At 41.1% G+C, this 20,857-nt stretch overlaps 1 protein-coding gene across 1 annotated transcript in view; it reads right to left on the bottom strand.

Moving 5' to 3' along the window:
* sspo (SCO-spondin) overlaps nucleotides 1-20,857 on the bottom strand; it is a 145,238-nt gene that overhangs the window by 2,018 nt on the left and 122,363 nt on the right. The window contains exons 108-115 of the mRNA XM_072378859.1: nucleotides 20,643-20,770; nucleotides 20,413-20,567; nucleotides 19,633-19,679; nucleotides 17,124-17,288; nucleotides 16,574-16,785; nucleotides 15,707-15,802; nucleotides 6,853-6,913; nucleotides 6,096-6,226 (exon numbers count right to left, since the gene is read on the bottom strand). Of these exons, the coding sequence (XP_072234960.1) occupies nucleotides 6,096-6,226; nucleotides 6,853-6,913; nucleotides 15,707-15,802; nucleotides 16,574-16,785; nucleotides 17,124-17,288; nucleotides 19,633-19,679; nucleotides 20,413-20,567; nucleotides 20,643-20,770 (995 nt within the window). The remainder of the gene's footprint in view (nucleotides 1-6,095; nucleotides 6,227-6,852; nucleotides 6,914-15,706; nucleotides 15,803-16,573; nucleotides 16,786-17,123; nucleotides 17,289-19,632; nucleotides 19,680-20,412; nucleotides 20,568-20,642; nucleotides 20,771-20,857) is intronic.

Below are 20,857 nucleotides of genomic sequence, written 5' to 3' on the forward strand. Positions count from 1 at the left end.
CATTTGCAACACAAACAAAAATGACAATTACTTTCTGAAAATATGAACCTAAACTAAGCCTCCCTTGTAAATGTTTTCTACAATAACTTAATCAACTTTAGATGGGTCATTGGGAAGGACTCACAATAAATATGATAAAGACTACAGTTAAACTGGAGAACATAGCTTCTTTTAGCTAACTTTTCAACAAAATCTAATTCCATTTCATTTTCAACAAGTTTGAAAAAACACTAAAGGATCAGATATTTTAGCTGAAGTTGGTTGAGACCAAAGTAAACTGTAAAATAGAATGAGTATGGAATTTAAGACAGGCTCCCAAACAATCTTTAGCCATAAAGGATCAGGCTGCTCTTAAATGTTCACCAAACTCATTTATGCTAATGTAGTTAGAAGTCAGAAAATGAGCAATAGATTATTTTAGCTACTTTCAGACAGTCGATGGAGTGGAAACTTTGACATCGTAAGTCTCATCGGGGCATTCGAGTAAAGCAAGCTAGCAACAGAAAATCACAGAGGAAAACTGTATAATGATTCTGTTTCTATGGGAGCTTCCAGTCATTCGAAGGTAATATTTATTACCATTTCTACAGCCTACATTTTCAGTTTTACATGCTCAATGACCCATACTAAAACCATACAAAACAATTAAAAAGTATTACTTATTCTGAATGGAGAGTTAAAAAAAAACAGCTTTGGAATTTTGTTAGCTTACTGTTGTCATGGTTTTTGGGACTATGACTTTTTAATGCAGGCTCCCTTTTCCTCTGGCACCAAAGAACACTCAATTCTGCTCTTTGCTCTCTGACCACTGCAGTACACACATCTAAACACTGACTCAGCAGCACAGACAAAGGAAACAAGGTAGCATTGTGTGTTAACGCTCTCTGCAACTTCCACAGACATAACTGAACCAAAAGGCTTTCCAGCCTGACTCATCAAGATGATGACTGACTGATGCAGAAGCTAAATGGGAGTCATGCCAAGGAATCCTTTTTTCAAAGAATATTGTAACTCAATAATAAGGAAGTTCATTTTCTTCTGTGTGTATCGCTGTGTTGCGCCCTCTCAACTCTACACAACATAGAACACAACTGTTGATTTCCCATGAGTCTGAAATGAAGTGAGCTGTGACTGTCATGTGTTGTCAGCGCTGTCAATCCCTCTGAGGTTAGTCTTATCCTTTGTATGGTCTAAATGTTTTTCTGTGTGGTGTCTCACGGCTGCACTGTGTGATGAGATACAGTGTGTTTTGGACCCTTGTTCCATTACAAAACAACATCTGCGAGGCACATCTTTAAACAGAAATCTTGTTATCTTGTTAGTGATAGCATTTATATGAGCTTCTGCCTGCCGTAGGTGACTGGTGAATAGCAGACAAACAATGAGCATATAATTCTTGTTTTGCTTTTTTGTGGTGCTACCACTACCTCACCTGGGTGGCAAGCTAGCTGGTGAGTCCACAGATTTCTTTTTTTTCTTTTTTTTTTTTTTTTTGGGAGTAAGACTATTCACGGTAACTATGGCATTAATTGTTTCTAAATAAGAAGGAGTGCGTGATGGGGACTGGAGCTATGGCCATTCTTGGTTTGTGGAGGAAATAGAGATGCTGCTGAGCTTTCTTAGCCAGTACTGCGGGGTTGGTGTTCCAGGGGAGACCCTCTGTAATGTGCACACCCCAGAACTTGGTGCTGCTCACTCTCTCCACAGCAGAACTATTCATAGTCAATGGAAAATGCTGGGTGTGCACTCTCTGGAAGTCAACAACAATCTTTTTAGTTTTCTCCACATCGACAATGAGATAGTTGTTTCTGCACCATATGGCTAGCTGGCTCACCACATCTCTCCTCGTTGTTGTTGATGAATCCAACCACAGTCGTGCCATCTGCAAACTTGATGGAGAGGTTAGTACTGTGCTTTGGTGTACAGTCATGGGTGAAGAGCACACATGCTTGGGAGGCTCCCATATTTAGTATAATGGTACTGGATGAGTTGCTGCTGAGCTGAATTATCTGTGGTCTTCTGGTCAGGAAGTCCAACAGCTAGTTGCACAGTGAGGTGTTCACCCAAAGTCTGTCCAGTTTTTGTGTCAGCTGATGAGGGATGATCACATTGAATTCTGAACTAAAGTCCATAAACAGCATCCTCATATATGAGTCTTTGGTGTCCAGGTGGGTAAGAGCTGAGTGGAGGGCAGTGGATATCACATCATCCCTGGATCGGTTGGCCCTATATGCAAATTGGTAAGGGTCCAGGGAGGAAGGAAGGTTGGATTTGATGTGCTGCATGACTAGCCATTCAAAGCACGTCACGATAATGGGGATCAGTGCTACCAGACCATAGTCATTGAAGCAGGATAGTGAAGCCTTCTTCGGAGCTAGGATGACGGTGATGCTTTTGAAGCAAGTGGGGACAGCTTGGCTCAGGGTTGTTAAAGATGTTTGTGAGAGCATCGGTGAGCTCCTCTGCACAGTCCTTCAGCACACAACCATGTATGTTGTTTGGACAACGTGCTAAGTGTTAATCCTGAAGAGGGATCTTCTTCCACTGGCTAGAGACAGGGACAGCATCCGATCTTCTGGAGAGTGTTGTCTTCTGTGCAAGAGTACTGTTGTTAGCGTCAAAGTGAGCAAAGAAGCTGTTCAAGTTGACCATTAGAGCGATGTCATTGTCACAGGTCACTCGCTCGCTCTCCCAGCTCATAGAAACTCGCTGCTCTGCACGATTCAGGACTCATGCTTCATACCCGACTCGCAGCTCACAGGCAGCTCACGGCTCACTCGCTCTCTCTCCCTCTGAGCCTCATTTTGAAGGATGCGAGAGTTCATTCATTCTGTACATAATTATTTCATTCTAATGGTGCACTGTTGAATGTTAGAATATTATTATTTTTGCACTATTGTTTAGGTTATTTTAATGTTCTATTTGTGCACAGTTTCATACATTTTATTATAATTTTGCACTATTTTGCACTGAATGTTAATTTATTGGCTGTTTGGGTTATTTGCATTTATTTAGAGAGAAAGAAAGAAAGAAAAATAAATGTTTTATCTTGGAGACTTCTTGATTTTTAGTCTTTTTCACAATGATTTCTGGACTGGAGTAGTTTGGAACTTGTTTGTACATTCTGTGGCGCACACTCTGGGTGACTGATTCAAGTGACTCAAATTCACTTTCGTAAGTGACTCATACAAACTCAACTCAGTAAAAGGAATCAAGTATCCAATCACTAAAACACAATACTCTCCGATAGTTCACTAGGTGGCTCTTAGAGGACGTTTGTGGTCCAGTGTGTTGGCGAGTACGATGGGCGGTATCCGGCTTGTACGGATTAGCCGCTAGTCTGGTCCAGATACCTCCCCGCTTGACCTGATTGTGCTGCCTGTGGCACTTCCTCTGTGGTTGTGGTGCAATAGTGGAGGTCACTGATGTAGCGGTCCTCTGAGTACTCCAAGGTCTCGTAGCTCATTAGCATGTCAAGGGTCTAACTTCCTGAATAGAAAACTGACGATGTATAGCAGAATCTCACAGCTGTATGCACGTCGTGAGGTACACAAACCTGATGAAAACTTACATGAACAGCAACTCACAAGACAGTAGACATGTAAACACTGCATTATCGGGACAGAGATTAGTCACTGTGTCTGCGCGCGCCACCATTTTGGATTTTTATTTTATGATGGCTTTGCATGATAGTTTCCTCCATTTTCAAGACAATGTAGCAAACTTAATATTAGTATATTTTACTGGAAGATTGGCAGGGCATATATTAGGTCAGCTGATAGTAGAGTGCCCTCTGCTGGATGACGAGACATACTACCTCCAATGGTTTGATACATGTGTCTACACAGCTAGATTCATCAGAACTTTTAAGAAAATGTGGCAGCCCTAACACACACACATACCTGGGCTTACAATAGCAACTCACGATTGCTTATCTATGTAAATACACCAACGTCTTTAGGTGTGTTTGCAGTTGTAATAGAATCCAACTTCATCAGAAAACATGCAATATGTGCATTTGTCCAAAATTCCAACTAACAGAAAGGTCACAGGTCATAGAAATTCTGAGATGTCAATGTATCCATAAACTGTAAAAAATCAGATCCTATAAATACCAAACTGTAACTCCATAATAGTATTTTTTTTCTAACCATGAGAACCCCTTACTCCATCTGTTCACAACTAAGAGTGACTTTAAAAGTGAGGAATTGATGACAGTGAGAAACATAGTTGGAGAATAGTATGAAACTCAGCCCTCCAGTTTGAGTCAGACCAACCACCCCTTCCTCCTCCTCCTAAGGGTTTGGAGCCAAATCAACAATGGTGATCTTCTGTTACATGTTCTGAGATGAGATTGGGCTGTGTGATCCCATTTGATGGTTAGGTTATTGTGCAGCAGTTTCAACACACCATTGAGTTGATGGTACTTTTCTTCATACATATAGTCTTACATGCAATCCAACCTTCCACTTTTTCTTAAGTGGGACAGATTGTAAATTTGAGGTGCCAACTGACGTAAGACAGATCTGTGTGTCTTGAACACTCATGTGAGGAGAGGGTCAGAGCTGTCAACTGGTCACCACCAGAAAGTGAGCCGTATCCGTTGGCGCGGGAGACTGCCAGACAGACATGGTAAGCCCAAACAGTTATTAAGGGTGAACTGGGAATGTTTGGCATCGTGCGGCAACTGGAAGACCTGCTGGTGAACATGAGCAGGGAAGACGTCATGCTGAAAAGGGAAGCTTTTCTGCCCTGGTTGTCCCTGAGGCTAACTGACACAGCTGACTAGTACCAAGTGGCAAAAAGTCCTGCAACATTACAAAAGCTAAAACTTGTGTGTTACTTTCCATTTATGTTTATGCAGGTGGTCCTGATGACCAGGTCATGGCTGCAGTGTGCCTTCTTTTCTCTTCACAGATGCAGCAGTTGGTTACCTGTTTTCTTTGCTGTTGGTGTCTATCTTTTCAAGCTCTCCTCTTTCCTCTCTCCTCACTCCCCCCTTTCTTTATTTTAAGTATTCAAAAAACATAAATAAATATAATGGTGCTGCAAAGTATGACGAGAACAATCACACTCTAGGTTTTGGCTTTACTGATGCCTGCGGAGTACATCCAGAAAAAGAACAAAAAAACAAGACTTTGGAGAAGGACCTTTGGTTGGCCTCAACAATGTTCTGGCAAATCATTCGGTGGTTTAGGATGGGAAAGCAGGGCCCATCTCAGGTTGCACAGTCTGGGTGAATAACTGCTGACCTGTACTGGGGACATCATTGAGCCTTGGTATAAAGACTTTGAGGATCTCTTAACCCAACCAGTATGTCTTACATTGTGAAGGCAGAGTCTGAGGACCGAGGAGAAGACTCTCCCACCACCTTGGCAGAGGTTGACGTAGTTGAAAGGTGCCCAATAACGACAATGAACGAGGTTTGCCCTAAGATGCTAAAGGCTTCGGACATGATGGTGGTGTCTTAGCTGACACGCTTCTTTAATGTTGCCTGGAAGTCTGGGACAACACCTGTGGAGTGGCAGACCAAGAGAATTCCCCAAAGATATTCTGGTGCAAAAGTGCAGATTACTTGAGTTGCAAATGTATTTTATCCACGTCATGAAAAGCATTTTAATTTCATGTGCCATAACTGACATGCACTTTTTAAACCATGCGCCTTGGTCATTTTTAGATTGGTTAAACGGCCACGCAGGCTGTGGATGGTAGCAAAGACTGATGGAAGAGAGAAGGAGGTGAGAGGATTCTAATTGGCTTGTATCTTTGAGATGCCTTGAAGATGACATTCATTTAAATTTAATGCTATATAAATTAAACTGAATTGAATTGAGAGGAGGAAAGAAGATGTATATTCACATGTGAATTAAACTGACATACATTTCTATATGTATGGGGGTCTGGCATTATAATTTAAGATTAAACACAATCACCTGTATAATAGTTATTGAAATCAGTCTGGATTAAGACACCGAGCTGCCAGAATTGAGTTTTACACTGCAACTAATTATCATATTGTATTCAATACTTGTTAGTTTTGCATCAAGGTGTTCACTGAGTGTGTGTGTGTGTGTGTTAACGACTTATCTCCATACCTCCAGGATGACATCAGTCCGGGACAGACAGCGTCCCCTGCAGAAACTGACCTCCACGTTGTCAAGCCGACAGTCTCCCTTGGTGATGTTCTGGATCTTAACATAATGACGACACTCAGGCTCAGGCTCGCCTGACAGAAATAAAGAGAAAGAGGAGGAGAGAGAAGAGGAACCAAAAAAGATATGACAGAGCAAAGAGGTGAAACACAGAGGAAGGGATACACACACACACACACACATACACACACATCTTGTATATCTTGTTCCATGGGATAATAATTTTGATTTACATTGATGATTTTCATGTTATTTTGTTCTCAACGCATTCCACTATGGAATGAATAACGATTTTCAACCGGAATATTTAATTAATTGAGCTCTAGAAGGTGTTCCCTTTATTGTTTTGAGCAGTGTATATTCATACATATATATATACTGTATATTCTTACTAATTGGAGAAGGCAACAGGGAGTTTTTTAATCCTTAACAATAAACAATAGAACATTTAAAGAACGTCATCAGCCATACCAATTTTGAAAATTTGTTTGACAGAACAGAAGTAGTATCAAATCGCTCCACTAGTTTTACATTAAAACAGATGAAAAAGTGTTGTACTGTAACATCCACAGCGAGATGAGACGGAACATGTGGCGGTCATGAGCTACCACATGACAGCCATAGATTACCAAAGATCTGTTTTTTGTTTTGTGTCTGTTATAACTGAGCACAGTCCTTACGATCTGTATGTTCTACTAACCTGGGAACTGTTTTCTACAGACAGGACAGCAGCTGTCTGGTTCCTCCACCTTGACTTCACCCTGGGAAAAAGATTATGATTTATCTTAAGAATATTTAGATCAGTTTTAATGAAAACAGACAGGTGCGTCATATAGTACTTATGGTTCCCTAAACAGGTACCTTTTTTTACAGTGTAAAAAACGGCTAAAAAGTTTTAGTCTCATCTGACCAGAGAACCTTCTTCTCTCACAGGCCTTTTGGTGAACTTTTCTGTCCGCAATAACTTCTAACTTTCTATCCACTCTTCTGTAAAAGCCAGGTCAGTGGAGTGTACAGTCTACAGTGGTCCTATCGCAGATGGATCTCCAGTCTCCTCTGTGGAGCTTTCCAGCTTCTTCCAGGACACCTTGGTCTGTTGGGCTACGTTCACACTGCAGGTCTTAATGCGCAAAAGATTTGTGTGCATGGTTGTTCACATTGTAATTTAAATGCACCACCATCAGACTCCAATGTGAACAGTCTACAGCCCTGAAGTGACCTGCACGCAAAAAAAAGACGTGATGTCACATGCAGTGCGCTCCTTTTATGGAAATGTACAAATATGTAAATATAAACCCTACACATGTACGTGTGTGTGTGTGTGTGTGTGTAACAATTCTGAAGCCACTTGAATTATGACAACGTGATAAAGGGAAGAAAAAAAGAGCACAAATTTGATTGATGCGTGATGGTGTCCGCCATGCTTGTTTCCTCCGTTGTTTACATTTGATCTTGCCCTATCCCACCTCCTCCGGCACAGAACTGTGACATCTGTCTCACCTCAATGATGTGAATCCAACCTTTACATGTGGGAATGGGACATAACCGTTCAGACTGAGGTTGCCTTGAAAAAAATCACTTATGTATCAGATTTAGGACCATATATGTAAGTGGCCTGGGTCTGATATATAATAAAATCTGATTTGTGCTGTTCAGAGTGTCAGATTTGGGCCACTTTTGCCTGCTGTGTGAATACAGCCTCTCTCTGACTGATGCCCTCCTCACTGGTCTGTGGGTTTTGATTGACGGTCCTCTCTAAGCAGGCTTGTTGTGGTGTCATATTCTTTCCATTTTGTGATGATGGACTTATTGGTGCTCTGAGGCAGTTCCAAAGCTTGATATTCTACTATTCTATGTCCTACCCTTTTTCATTTTTTTTAGAATTTGGTAAAGTAGGATATTTTTTCCATTTTATTTCACCAGTTTGGACTTCGTAAAGCTAGAACTGCTTATTATTCATTATTGATAGAAGAGAATAAGAATAATCCCAGGTTTCTTTTCAGCGCTGTTGCCAGGCTGACAAAGAGTCCGAGCTCTGCTGAGCCATGTATTCCTTTAACTCTCAGCAGTGATGATTTCATGAGATTCTTCATCAATAAAATTGTTTCTATCAGAGAGAAGATTAATGGAATCCTTCCCACTATTATCACTGATGTATCATCAAGTAGAGCAGCTTTAGAAGAATCTTTAGAACCTGATTAGTATTTAGACAGCTTCTGTCCAGTTGATCTCTCTGAGCTAACAACAGCAATAGTCTCTTCTAAACCATCAACTTGTATGTTAGACCCAATCCCAACCAGACTGTTCAAGGAGGTTTTCCCCTTAACTGACACTTCCATATTTTTTTTACTTTTACTTTTTTTTATTCTATTTACTTTGTACATGCTTCCATTAGGTAACATTATCAGACAGCATGGCATAAATTTCCATTGTTATGCTGATGATACTCAGCTGTACTTATCTATGAAACCAGATGAAACCTACAGGTTGGTCAGACTACAAGCCTGTCTTAAAGACATAAAGACCTGGATGACTCAGAACTGTCTGCTTTTAAATTCAGACAAAACTGAAGTTGTTCTCTTTGGACCTGAGCGCTTCAGGGAGAAATTGTCTAGTTATATAGTTACTCTAGATGGTATTTCCTTGGCTTCTAGTTCTACAGTGAGGAACCTTGGAGTTATTTTTGACCAGAATTTATCATTTGACGCACATATAAAACTGGTTTCTAGGACTGCCTTCTTTCACCTTCGTAATATTGCTAAAATCAGGAACATCCTGTCTCAGGGTGATGCAGAGAAACTAGTTCATGCATCTGTTACTTCAGGATTGGACTACTGTAATTCCTTATTATTGGGCTGTCCCACATATTCTCTGAAAAGCCTCCAGCTGATCCAAAATGCTGCAGCCAGAGTTCTGATGAGATCTAACAGGAGAGATCATGTTTCTCCAGTTTTAGCTTCTCTTCATTGGCTCCCTGTTAAATTCAGAATAGAATTTAAGATTCTTCTCCTCACATATAAAGCTCTTAATGACCGAGCTCCATCATATCTTAAAGATCTCATTGTAAGATATTTTCCTAACAGAGCACTTCGCTCCCAAACTGCAGGTTTACTTGTTGTTCCCAGAGTTTCTAAAAGTAGAATGGGAGGCAGAGCCTTCAGTTATCAGGCCCCTCTCTTGTGGAATAAGCTGCCAGTAAATGTCCAGGAAGCAGACACCCTTTCCACTTTTAAGATTAGACTTAAAACTTTCCTTTTTGATAAAGCTTATAGTTAGGGGGCTTAGGTTTTTTATTTTTTTTATTAAAATTTAAAATTTATTAAATTTTCTACATTTAAATGATGACAAAACTGAATGTATTGTGTTTGGGGATACTGTGACAGCTGACTTTAGCACCTTGTCTTCAAAGCTCATTTCAACTGTCAGAAATCTGGTAGTGACCTTTGACCTTTGACAGTCATCTGAAGTTCAATTCAATTCAATTCAATTTTATTTATATAGCGCCAGATTACAACAATTGTCATCTCAAGGCACTTAAGTAATATAGTCCAATTCAAGCCAATTGGAATTCAATTCATTGTAATCATAATCCAATTAATTCATATAGAGCTAATTCAAAAAATTAATATCCTAGCTAAGGAAACCAACAGATTGCACCGAAATGTGTCTTCAGTCCAATCTCCCGTCCTGAGCGTGCCTGTGGCAACTGTGGAAAGGAACGACTCCCTTTTAACAGGAAGAAACCTCTGGCAGAACCAGACTCAGGAAGGGTGGCCATCCGCCTCGACCAGCTGGGGTTTGAGAAGACAGAAAAGAAGGGGAAAAAACACCATAACGCCATTCAAAGGATATCTGTTGGAACAGGGAAACATATGTTAATAATCACAATAATGTCACATGTACATAAAATCAATTGTGAAATTAAACAGGGGGAAAAAGAGAGCAAAGTGAGGAAAGGTGTGACAGATGAGGTCCCCCAGCAGTCTAAGCCTATAGCAGCTTAACTATGGGATGTTTCAGGATTACCTGAGCCATCCCTAACTATAAGCTTTATCGAAAAGAAAAGTTTTAAGCCTAATCTTAAAAGTGGAAAGGGTGTCTGCTTCCTGGACATTTACTGGCAGCTTATTCCACAAGAGAGGGGCCTGATAACTGAAGGCTCTACCTCCCATTCTACTTTTAGAGACTCTGGGAACAACAAGTAAACCTGCAGTTTGGGAGCGAAGTGCTCTGTTAGGAAAATATCTTACAATGAGATCTTTAAGATATGATGGAGCTCGGTCATTAAGAGCTTTATATGTGAGAAGAAGAATCTTAAATTCTATTCTGAATTTAACAGGGAGCCAATGAAGAGAAGCTAAAACTGGAGAAACATGATCTCTCCTGTTAGTTCTCATCAGAACTCTGGCTGCAGCATTTTGGATCAGCTGGAGGCTTTTCAGAGAATATGTGGGACAGCCCAATAATAAGGAATTACAGTAGTCCAGTCTTGAAGTAACAAATGCATGAACTAGTTTCTCTGCATCACCCTGAGACAGGATGTTCCTGATTTAAGCAATATTACGAAGGTGAAAGAAGGCAGTCCTAGAAACCAGTTTTATATGTGCGTCAAATGATAAATTCTGGTCAAAAATAACTCCAAGGTTCCTCACTGTAGAACTAGAAGCCAAGGAAATACCATCTAGAGTAACTATATAACTAGACAATTTCTCCCTGAAGCGCTCAGGTCCAAAGAGAACAACTTCAGTTTTGTCTGAATTTAAAAGCAGACAGTTCTGAGTCATCCAGGTCTTTATGTCTTTAAGACAGGCTTGTAGTCTGACCAACCTATTGGTTTCATCTGGTTTCATAGATAAGTACAGCTGAGTATCATCAGCATAACAATGGAAATTTATGCCATGCTGTCTGATAATGTTACCTAATGGAAGCATGTATAAAGTAAAAAGAATCGGTCCAAGCACAGAACCCTGAGGAACTCCATGACTTACTCCAACGTGTGAGGAAGATTCCTCATTTACAAGAACAAACTGGAATCTATCAGATAAATATGACTTAAACCAGCCTAATGCAGTTCCTTTAATCCCAATAACATGTTCAAGTCTCTGTAACAGAATGCTGTGATCGATCGTATCAAATGCAGCACTTGAGATCCAACAGGACAAGCACAGAAACAAGTCCGCTATCAGAAGCTAACAGGAGATCATTGGTAACTTTCACCAGTGCTGTTTCTGTGCTATGATGCACTCTGAATCCTGACTGAAACTCTTCAAACAGATTATTTCTATGTAAATGATCACAAAGTTGAGCTGCAACTATTTTTTCAAGAACTTTAGACAAAAAAGGGAGATTGGATATAGGCCGATAATTAGCCAACACTTCTGAATCAAGAGTAGGTTTTTTAAGTAAAGGTTTAATTACAGCAACCTTAAAAGTCTGAGGTACATATCCTGTCAACAAAGACCGATTGATCAAATCCAAAATGGAAGTGTCAATTAAGGGGAAAACCTCCTTGAACAGTCTGGTTGGGATTGGGTCTAACATACAAGTTGATAGTTTAGAAGAGACTATTGCTGTTGTTAGCTCAGAAAGATCAACTGGACAGAAGCCGTCTAAATACTAATCAGGTTCTAAAGATACTTCTAAAGTTAAAGTTTGACAAACAAATTAACAATGTTGTCAGGACTAGTTTTTTCCAGCTGCGTCTCCTGGCCAAAGTTAAAATGTTTTTAAGCCGTCACGACCTTGAGAAAGCCATCCCTGCCCTGATAAGTTCAAGGTTAGACGACTGCAATCCACTTTATGTCGGCGTCTCCCAGACTTCTCTCAGTCACCTTCAACTGGTGCAAAATGCTGCTGCTGCCCGTCTTTAACCAACACTAACAGACCTGTGCACATCACTCCTGTCCTTAACTCCCTTCATTGGCTTCCTGTCCTTTATAGAATAGATTTTAACCTTTTGTTTGTTTTTAAAGGTCTTAACGGCCTCACCCCATCGTATTTATCTGAGCTTTTAACTGTAACCCTGGCAGAGCTCTGAGGTCAACAAATCAACTTTTGCTGGAAGTGTTCAGGTGAAAATACAAGCCCTGGGGTGACCGAACTTTTTCCGTTGCTACCCCCAGGCTCTGGAATAAGCCCCCCCCCCCGAGATGCGTCTTATTTCTGACCTGGGCCTCGTTAAATCTAGGCTTAAAACATATTTATTTCAGATGGCTTTTAATACCCAGTAGAATGGTGACTCTTTTATATTATCTTATTCAATTTTGCTGTATTTTATTGCTTTTACTGTTATTTTATTGTTTTGTACTTATTCTTTTCTTTATTTATTATCTGCTGTAAAGCACTTTGGTACCGAAATGGATTGTTGTAAAGGGCTGTATAAATAAATTACATTTACATTTACATTTAGGTAATCCTGAAACATCCCATAGTTAAGCTGCTATAGGCTTAGACTGCTGGGGGACCTCATCTGTCACACCTTTCCTCACTTTGCTCTCTTTTTCCCCCTGTTTAATTTCTCAAATGATTTTATGTACATGTGACATTATTGTGGTTATTAACTTGTGTTTCCCTGTTCCAACAGGTATCCTTTGAATGGCGTTATGGTGCCCCCCCCCCTCTTTTCCCTCTTTTCTGTCTTCTCAAACCCCAGCTGGTCGAGGCGGATGGCCACCCTTCCTGGTTCTGGTTCTGCCAGAGGTTTCTTCCTGGTTCTGGTTCTGCCAGAGGTTTCTTCCTGGTTCTGGTTCTGCCAGAGGTTTCTTCCTGGTTCTGGTTCTGCCAGAGGTTTCTTCTTGGTTCTGGTTCTGCCAGAGGTTTCTTCCTGAGTCTGGTTCTGCCAGAGGTTTCTTCCTGGGTCTGGTTCTGCCAGAGGTTTCTTCCTGAGTCTGGTTCTGCCAGAGGTTTCCTCCTGAGTCTGGTTCTGCCAGATGTTTCTTCCTGGGTCTGGTTCTGCCAGAGGTTTCTTCCTGAGTCTGGTTCTGCCAGAGGTTTCTTCCTGGGTCTGGTTCTGCCAGAGGTTTCTTCCTGAGTCTGGTTCTGCCAGAGGTTTCTTCCTGAGTCTGGTTCTGCCAGAGGTTTCTTCCTGAGTCTGGTTCTGCCAGATGTTTCTTCCTGGTTCTGGTTCTGCCAGAGGTTTCTTCCTGGTTCTGGTTCTGCCAGAGGTTTCTTCCTGTTAAAGGGAGTCGTTCCTTTCCACAGTCCCTCAGGCTCAGGACGGGAGATTGGACTGAAGACAAGTTTCAGTGCAATCTGTTGGTTTCCTTAGCTAGGATATTTTTTTTAATTGGCTCTATGTGAATTAATGGGATTAATTTGAAGTTAATTAATTGGATTTCATTGGATTATGATTACAATTAATTGAATTCCAATTAGCTTGAATTGGACTATATTACTTAAGTGCCTTGAGATGACAATTGTTGTAATTTGGCGCTATATAAATAAAATTGAATTGAATTGAATTTAATTCTTTTATAGATTGTGATGAAACAGAAAATAGGAAGAACACCAAGGAGGGTGAATCATTTTGAAAACCACTGCATTTCATTTTAGTTTTAAAACTGCATAACTGCAACAGGTTCCACGTTTCTTTAAACATGAATTTCCAACCGTAATCCAAGTTACACTTTACCTTAAGTTTGTGGTTACAATCTGAAACAAAACTTTGCACACAAAGTAAACAATGATTGTGTTTCCCGGAGGCAGAGGAGGATGACACAGGAGAGGAAAAAGTGGATTGTGATCGGGTCTTAATGTTTTAACTATTGATTTTATCTTTCATATATATCTTTTTTTCTGATTTTATCTATTGTTCTTATTTCCTTCTTTTGTTTAAATCTTAAATCCTGCTTTTTATTTCTTCTGTTTTAATGTCTCTGTAAAGCACTTTGAATCACCTTGTTGTTGAATTGTGCTATAAAATAAACTTGCCTTGCCTAATGTACTTCAGCCAGTGACCTACAGAGAACTCTCCCACCTTACCCATCATTTTCTCACTAACTCACAGCACTTGAAATGTTAGTGAGCATAGACACAATGTGAGACATGCTCCATTGTGGGATAGCAGCAGAGGTTCAGTGGACTGACAGATCTGCTGAGGAGCATATTACTGAAACCACAAACACACCCACAGTTAATCACGTCTTTCAGCACCTGAGGTTACTCTATATAACCCCAGACATATACTGCATGTCTGATAGAGTTGCCTGATGGGACAAATGGGATTCTTGCTGTCTTTAAATTTATGAGCATTCGTTTATTTCTGCAACTGTATACAGCTGTTAGTGTTTACCGGTTCCCAGTATTACAGTCAGGATTGTTTAAAGGGACGATCATTTAAGAGAAAAGGCATGCGTGTGCTGTGCGGGTCTGAGCAGCTGTCGGAGTGTGTGTCTGAGTTTGGGACTTGGCTGTCCTCTGGCCTGCTTGTGCTGTTCCTGATGGGGGGGGCATGCGTTGGACCACTGTGCTTGGCTGTCTGGAGCACCCGGGTATTGGGTGGGGCCTCTGCCGGAGGATTTGGGGCCCGGGTCTAGCGCATGGCCCATGTCTGGGTGACAGGGTCTGGCAGGGCAGGTGGGCTGGTTGTGGCTTCCTCTGCAGTCTTCTGGGTGGATGCGTGGTTGTCCCTGCGGTGGGCTTCCTGGGTTCTGTGCTCTGTGGGGGCTGCTGGTGGCCTGGGTCTTGTGGCCCTCTCTGCCTGCTTCTGATTGCTTGGGGGGGGCTGTGGATTGTGGCCTTGTACACTTATACACTCATAACTAAGCACGGTTATCATGTAGGTCCTGTGCCAGGGGTGTTGCATGTTCTCACACACACACACACACACATTTATTAGCCCAGTAGCAGTTGGTGTGTTATCCTGTGGGTTCAGGTCATATATCCACAGCTGTGTTGTATGCGATTGCTGCTACTTGTGCTTGTTTTTTCTCTGCTTGTCTGCTTTCAGGTGCTCTTGGTGGCTCACAACTCTCGGGGGCGACTGGTGCACACACCTCACAATCACAGACTGCACAACCATCTGAACACCTTTCTCTGTGAGACACAGTTATATCAATAACTTTTTTAAATATCTGAATTCATTCAATTGTGTATTTAAGTTTACAAAGACTGAAATGGCCTCCTGTGTGCAGTATATCAAATGATGTATTTTTGTCTGATTTTAATTGAACTCAAGAAAGTTTTACTAAATAATAAACTTAAGGTGAGGCAACATAAGTTATATTATGACATCATAGACATTTACTAGCTGGCATTTGAAGTATTTAAAGTATTTAGGCATGCTGACTGAGGTTATTTATCTATTTACTGAGGTTTATTATCACACAATAATACGAATCAATCACAGTAATAGTGACAGGGTGATAAGAAGCAACATTTAGGTAGAAGTCAAATTTATCAGATTTCTGCAGCAATCCAATTATTCTGATATAGCAGCTAGCAGAAACAACAACAAAAATACATGTCACCAATTATTCGTGACATTATTACAGTTTCAGTAAACAAAGTGTAGCACAAATGCACCATTAGACAGATGATGAGTGTGCTTGTGTTACCTCATCACAGTAAAGAGGAGGACACCTCATGTGGCACAGTTTTCTCCCGTTCACACAGCTGCATAACTGACAGCCCTCTTCCCACTCTGATCCTGCCTGGCTCACACACACACACAACATTTATATTAACTCAACAGATCTTTAAACACATTAACTGGAATGAGGTCTTGAAGGGAAGTGCAGCTGGGTTCATTTAGGCTGAAATGTTGTCTTACTTATCTTGTTTAACAATAAGCAGTCAAAAATAAGCACTAACTAGGAAGTGCCTCTGTGGCTCAGTCTGATCAGTTTGGTGTGTTAGTCATGAGACGTTTCTTATAAAACACCATATCTTTATGAAGACATTAGTCATCACCAGTTGACAAAGATGGAGAGAATGAGACATTGTAAGAGTGACAGGAAAAAAAGACTGGATGAGATTGAACAAGAACTCACTGAACTTATGAGAAATAAAGCAGTCTTTAGAGGACAAAGAAAGAAAAAAGGGGAGAAAGATCGAGAGCGCGGAAACCTGGCCTATTGTCAGTGTATGATAATTCTTATAATCCTTTAATACCCCCCCCCCCCTTCATAATGAATTTGTGGCAGGCTTGTCTGGCTGTGGTGAGAGTACTGGCTTTCTACAGAGCTTCCTACATAATTGATGAGGCTGAGGAGATGGAGAGGCCGAATAGTGTAATGTGGCCCACAAAGCTTACCTACAGGACTATTTATGAGTAAATAAAACAATGAGAGTGAATGGGATGGAACATAAACACCACACTCATGTTACGGTTCAAACAGACCACACAATGGGGCAGGCACAATGGGTACAAGCTGAAAGGTCTGCCCACAATCAGATGTCAGTTTACTCAGGTGTGTGCATACCTCCTGCAGGACGCCCTGGTCATAGCAGGGGCAGAGGGCCGGGATGACGCACACACCCTCTGGGTTTCGGTAAAGCCCCTCCCGGCACACACAGCCCTCAGTGAAGCGACTGCAGTTGATAGGAGAGGAGGAGTAAATGTGCTGACAGCTCCTCTCACATAGAGGGACGTCCTCTGACATGTTCCTCTTCCACTGCTCCCCATGAGGACACCCTGGGCAGGAGGAGGAAGGTGTGACAGGACAAAGGTAGTGCAGCAGGGAAAGGGGAAAAGTGGACAGAATTTACTGAACAGATGGAGTTAGGGCAACAGAACTCATCAAAAAAGGGTGTGGTGAAAATAGAATCTCTTGAAGATGCACATTTGACCAAAATCACAAAAACAATACAAATATTTTTGGTAAAAAAATAAAGATAATTAAATTTTTCTGCCACTCTTCAAAATCAGGGACCCAGTGTTTCAAACATTTATCAACTTCATGTAAACCAGCCAATGTGAACTTGAGCAAGGTTCAGTGAAAAGTTTTGGGTAGCTTTATGCCCCTCACTCACCACAGTCAGGAGCATTACAGGTTGTGGTGCGCAGGTTAACGCCTTCACACAGGGCCCCTCCATACTGTCTGTGCTGCAGCACAGATCTGGTGGAGCTCTGTCGCCCAGTACCACAGGTGGCTGAGCACGGACTCCAGGGGGACCAGCTGGACCACTCACAGTCCACTGTGAGGGCGTGAGACGGATGGGGAAAAGAATATAAAACAACATTTAGGTCAGGATTCCTTTTACTTTTATTTACCTGTAACAACTACCTTTCAAAGTAAACACAAGAAACTTCCCTAAATTCAACAATTAATCTTCTAATACTGGCTCAGTACCTAATTAAGAACCTCCTGATCCATATAATCCCTATAGACCAGTGAGCAGTGCTGACAACAGGTCATTGGGGTCATCAGGTGGGAACCTCCTTTCATCAGTGTTTTATCTAGTTGGGCCCACAACACCTCCAGGAGGCTACACAGTGATCATTTGTGTCCCAGAATCACTCCCCTAATGCCAGCCATCACTGCTCCTCACACCACAACAACCATCTTTTCTTCCACAACCACAAGCTACTCCAGCCTCTCACCAACTGCACACCAGTCATAGCGGGTGGGGATACAAACCCTGGTTTGGGTAGGGGGTAGAAATAGAAGAGGTAAAGGTAAATAGGAATGGGATTCAAACCCTGGTTCAGGTAGGGGGTAATGAAAGTATAAAGGGTGCCAGAGGTGGAGGCAGGACAAGACACACCAGCAGATTCAGCAGACAAACTCATCTAAACTCTTTTCTAGCCTATCGCTTGCATTTCCTCCTAACCTACTGAATATTATCAACAAATCTCTATCGACTGCCAAATTACAAATTGCTTCTATCTTTCGTCGGGACGGAATAGTGCATTTTTATTTTCAATATGAATTTACAGAAACAGAAAGTGATGGTCCAAAGGAAAAAAATGTAAATATGGGTTAAATGGTCATAAATGTCACATCTGTTAGTTTTGTAATGTTTTAACTTCCTGCTTTAGTCATTAGTTTTGCCATATTTTCCTTGCCCTGCCATTAGGGTCACTCACCTCACTTGTGCTTCTCCCCTCAGCTGCACTCCATCACTAATCACCCTCAGTATTTAGTTTCCAAGTTCCCCCATACACACTACCAGTCATCCATGCCATAGCTATTCATGCTCTGTTTCAGATTTGTCCTTGTGTCTATGTTAATGTCAAGTTTTTCAGGTTCTTTTTTTTTTTTAAGTAATCTGGCTCAGCCATGCTTTTTGTTTGTTCAAATAACTCAAGTTTTTGTTTTGAAGTATCTGCATCCGGCTCTTATCTCCACGCCACGCAACACACCATCCTACTTGACAATAAGAGGTCTTATATATAGTATATTCAAAAACAACGATGCATGTGTAGAGGTGGAAGGTTTTCAATGGAGTCATCAGATCTAATTGAGACAAATTGGATCTGACAATTAGATCCACAATTTGTAGTTTTTTCATAGATTTCTGAACCTCTGTCCATCTTTACTTCTGAGAGACTCTCTCTCTAAAGTGCTCTCTTTATACCCAATCCCGTTACTGACCTGTTGCTGATTAATCTCATGAGTTTCAACATTCTCCTGTTTCCACTTACTTTACCAGCCTTTTGTTGCCCCTGTCCCAACTTTTGAGACGTGTCGCTGCCATCAAATTCAAGGTTAGCTGATATTATTAATGAAATAATTATACAATCAATCAATCAACATTTATTTATATAGCACCTGAGAACAACCAGAGATTGACCAAAGTGCTTCACTATTCCAGAAATAGATTTAAAAGTAGATTACATATAACACAAGGTGAGCCACAGCTTCGGTGAAAAGCCACTTTAAATAAATATGTTTTTAATTTGGCTTTGAGCTGAGGTCGGTCAGTGGTGCTACGTAAATCAGAGGGCAGCGTATTCCAAGATTTCGGACCTGCCACAGCGAAACATTGGTCACCACACTGCTTACACCTGGACCGGGGAACCTCCAGTAGATGTTGACCAGCAGAGCGGAGAGCGCAAATTAATAATTCAATTAATTCAATTAAATTAATAATACGTCTCAAATGAAAACTTAAATGTTTATGTTTTATTGCGCCTAACATACTAGTCTATGAGATTTGCATATCTTTCATTTTACTCAGTGTCCCAACTTCTTTGAAACTGGGGTTGTAATATAAAAGCTGCTAAATTTGAAAGATGTTGGCATCACGCTAACTATGTTCACAAGGTTCTACTCAGTTAACACTGATGCTTACATGAAGCCTAGGAATAAATCTAGAAAAGATGCCACTATATGTTAATGAAAAAAAAGCCCAGTGATGGCCTGTGTAGGCTGTGACTGTCACTCCGCAGCTGCTGTTGTTAACTACAGATAGGTTAGCATAACTAATCTATTGTGGTCCTCACAGTTCAACCAGAGAATGTTACAGTTGCTTTTTTACCAAAGGAAAGAGGTCCCATCAAGTTAAAGAAAAGTAGTCATTGCATGGAATTACTCACCATCACAGGGCTCTGAGGTACAGTTGAACACTCCACCTTGGCACACACTGGATATAATCACAAAAGATTTAGTGAGTTAAGATGTGGGAAAATTCCCATGAATATTCATTTGTCATTACTGAGCACATAGAAACCAAATCGTCATCATATCACAAAGCTAGTCACACTGTATCAGATGAGTATCAAACCACTGTGCACTTCACACCGTCTCACCCAGTAGATTTCACACGATACAGTGAAATTGTTTCAATTTTCTTGCCAGACACATAGACAATAGTTTTGTTGGAGGATTTAGACTGTTCTTGGCATAATGTTCTCACACAGATCAATTAAAAAAAACATTTATCATATATTTGGGAATTTAAAGTTGGAGAAATTCAGATGTTTACTTGATAATTAATGTTTTTATACTTCTAAATTGTGAAAAGAATTTCAAAATGGCGTTTCAAGGTAATTTTTTTTGGTTTACAACCTTTATAATGGAAAGTTGCATAATTAATACAATATTATTCAATTTAGTTTAATGCAACCTGTCTGAAGTGTTTCAGAAAGGATCAACCAAAAAAGACAAATAAGTTCCCTTAGAGTTATTTTCTCCATAAAAGACAGCATACTCATCACTGGATTGTAAGAAATGAGACGATGGTGATGGTGTCAGGAAGTGCAGCCCAGTTAAGTCCCATGAGGACATTCCCTCTTGGACCTCATCCTTCAGAAATTCCAGCCTCTAAATAAATACAGAGCTACTTCTGCAGGTCAGATCCATGTGCAGTGTATTACCATGTGTTGCAGAGGTGCTGAATGGTGGTCCCAGGTGGCAGCAGAGCCTCTGTGAGGCCCTCAGTGGTGACATTCCAGCGGTGGTATTCAGGGGTTAAGGAGAGTGACGAACAGGGACAGTCAGCATGATACACACAGGAGCCCCTGTACAGCACCTATGGAGGACACAACAAGACTGGTCAGAATAACACGTGCTATCCAACCACGCTCATACAGACCTATGTGCAGACCTGTCCTGAAGGGCACATGCACCCAGGGGTACAGGGTCCAGGAAAACACTGAGTGTGTGGCCACAGGTCCTCACAGGTGAATGGACAAGAACCAGAACAATCACTGTACACCTGCCTGCTGGAACACTCTGCAACACACACAAAGGACCACCAAACAAATGAAATCTTCTCTCATTAATAGATCAGCAAACAGGTAGACGTATGATGTTTTCTTT

Source organism: Leuresthes tenuis, unplaced genomic scaffold (genome assembly GCF_036924035.1).
Source record: "Leuresthes tenuis unplaced genomic scaffold, fLeuTen1.0.hap1 SCAF_24, whole genome shotgun sequence".
NCBI lineage: Eukaryota > Metazoa > Chordata > Actinopteri > Atheriniformes > Atherinopsidae > Leuresthes > Leuresthes tenuis.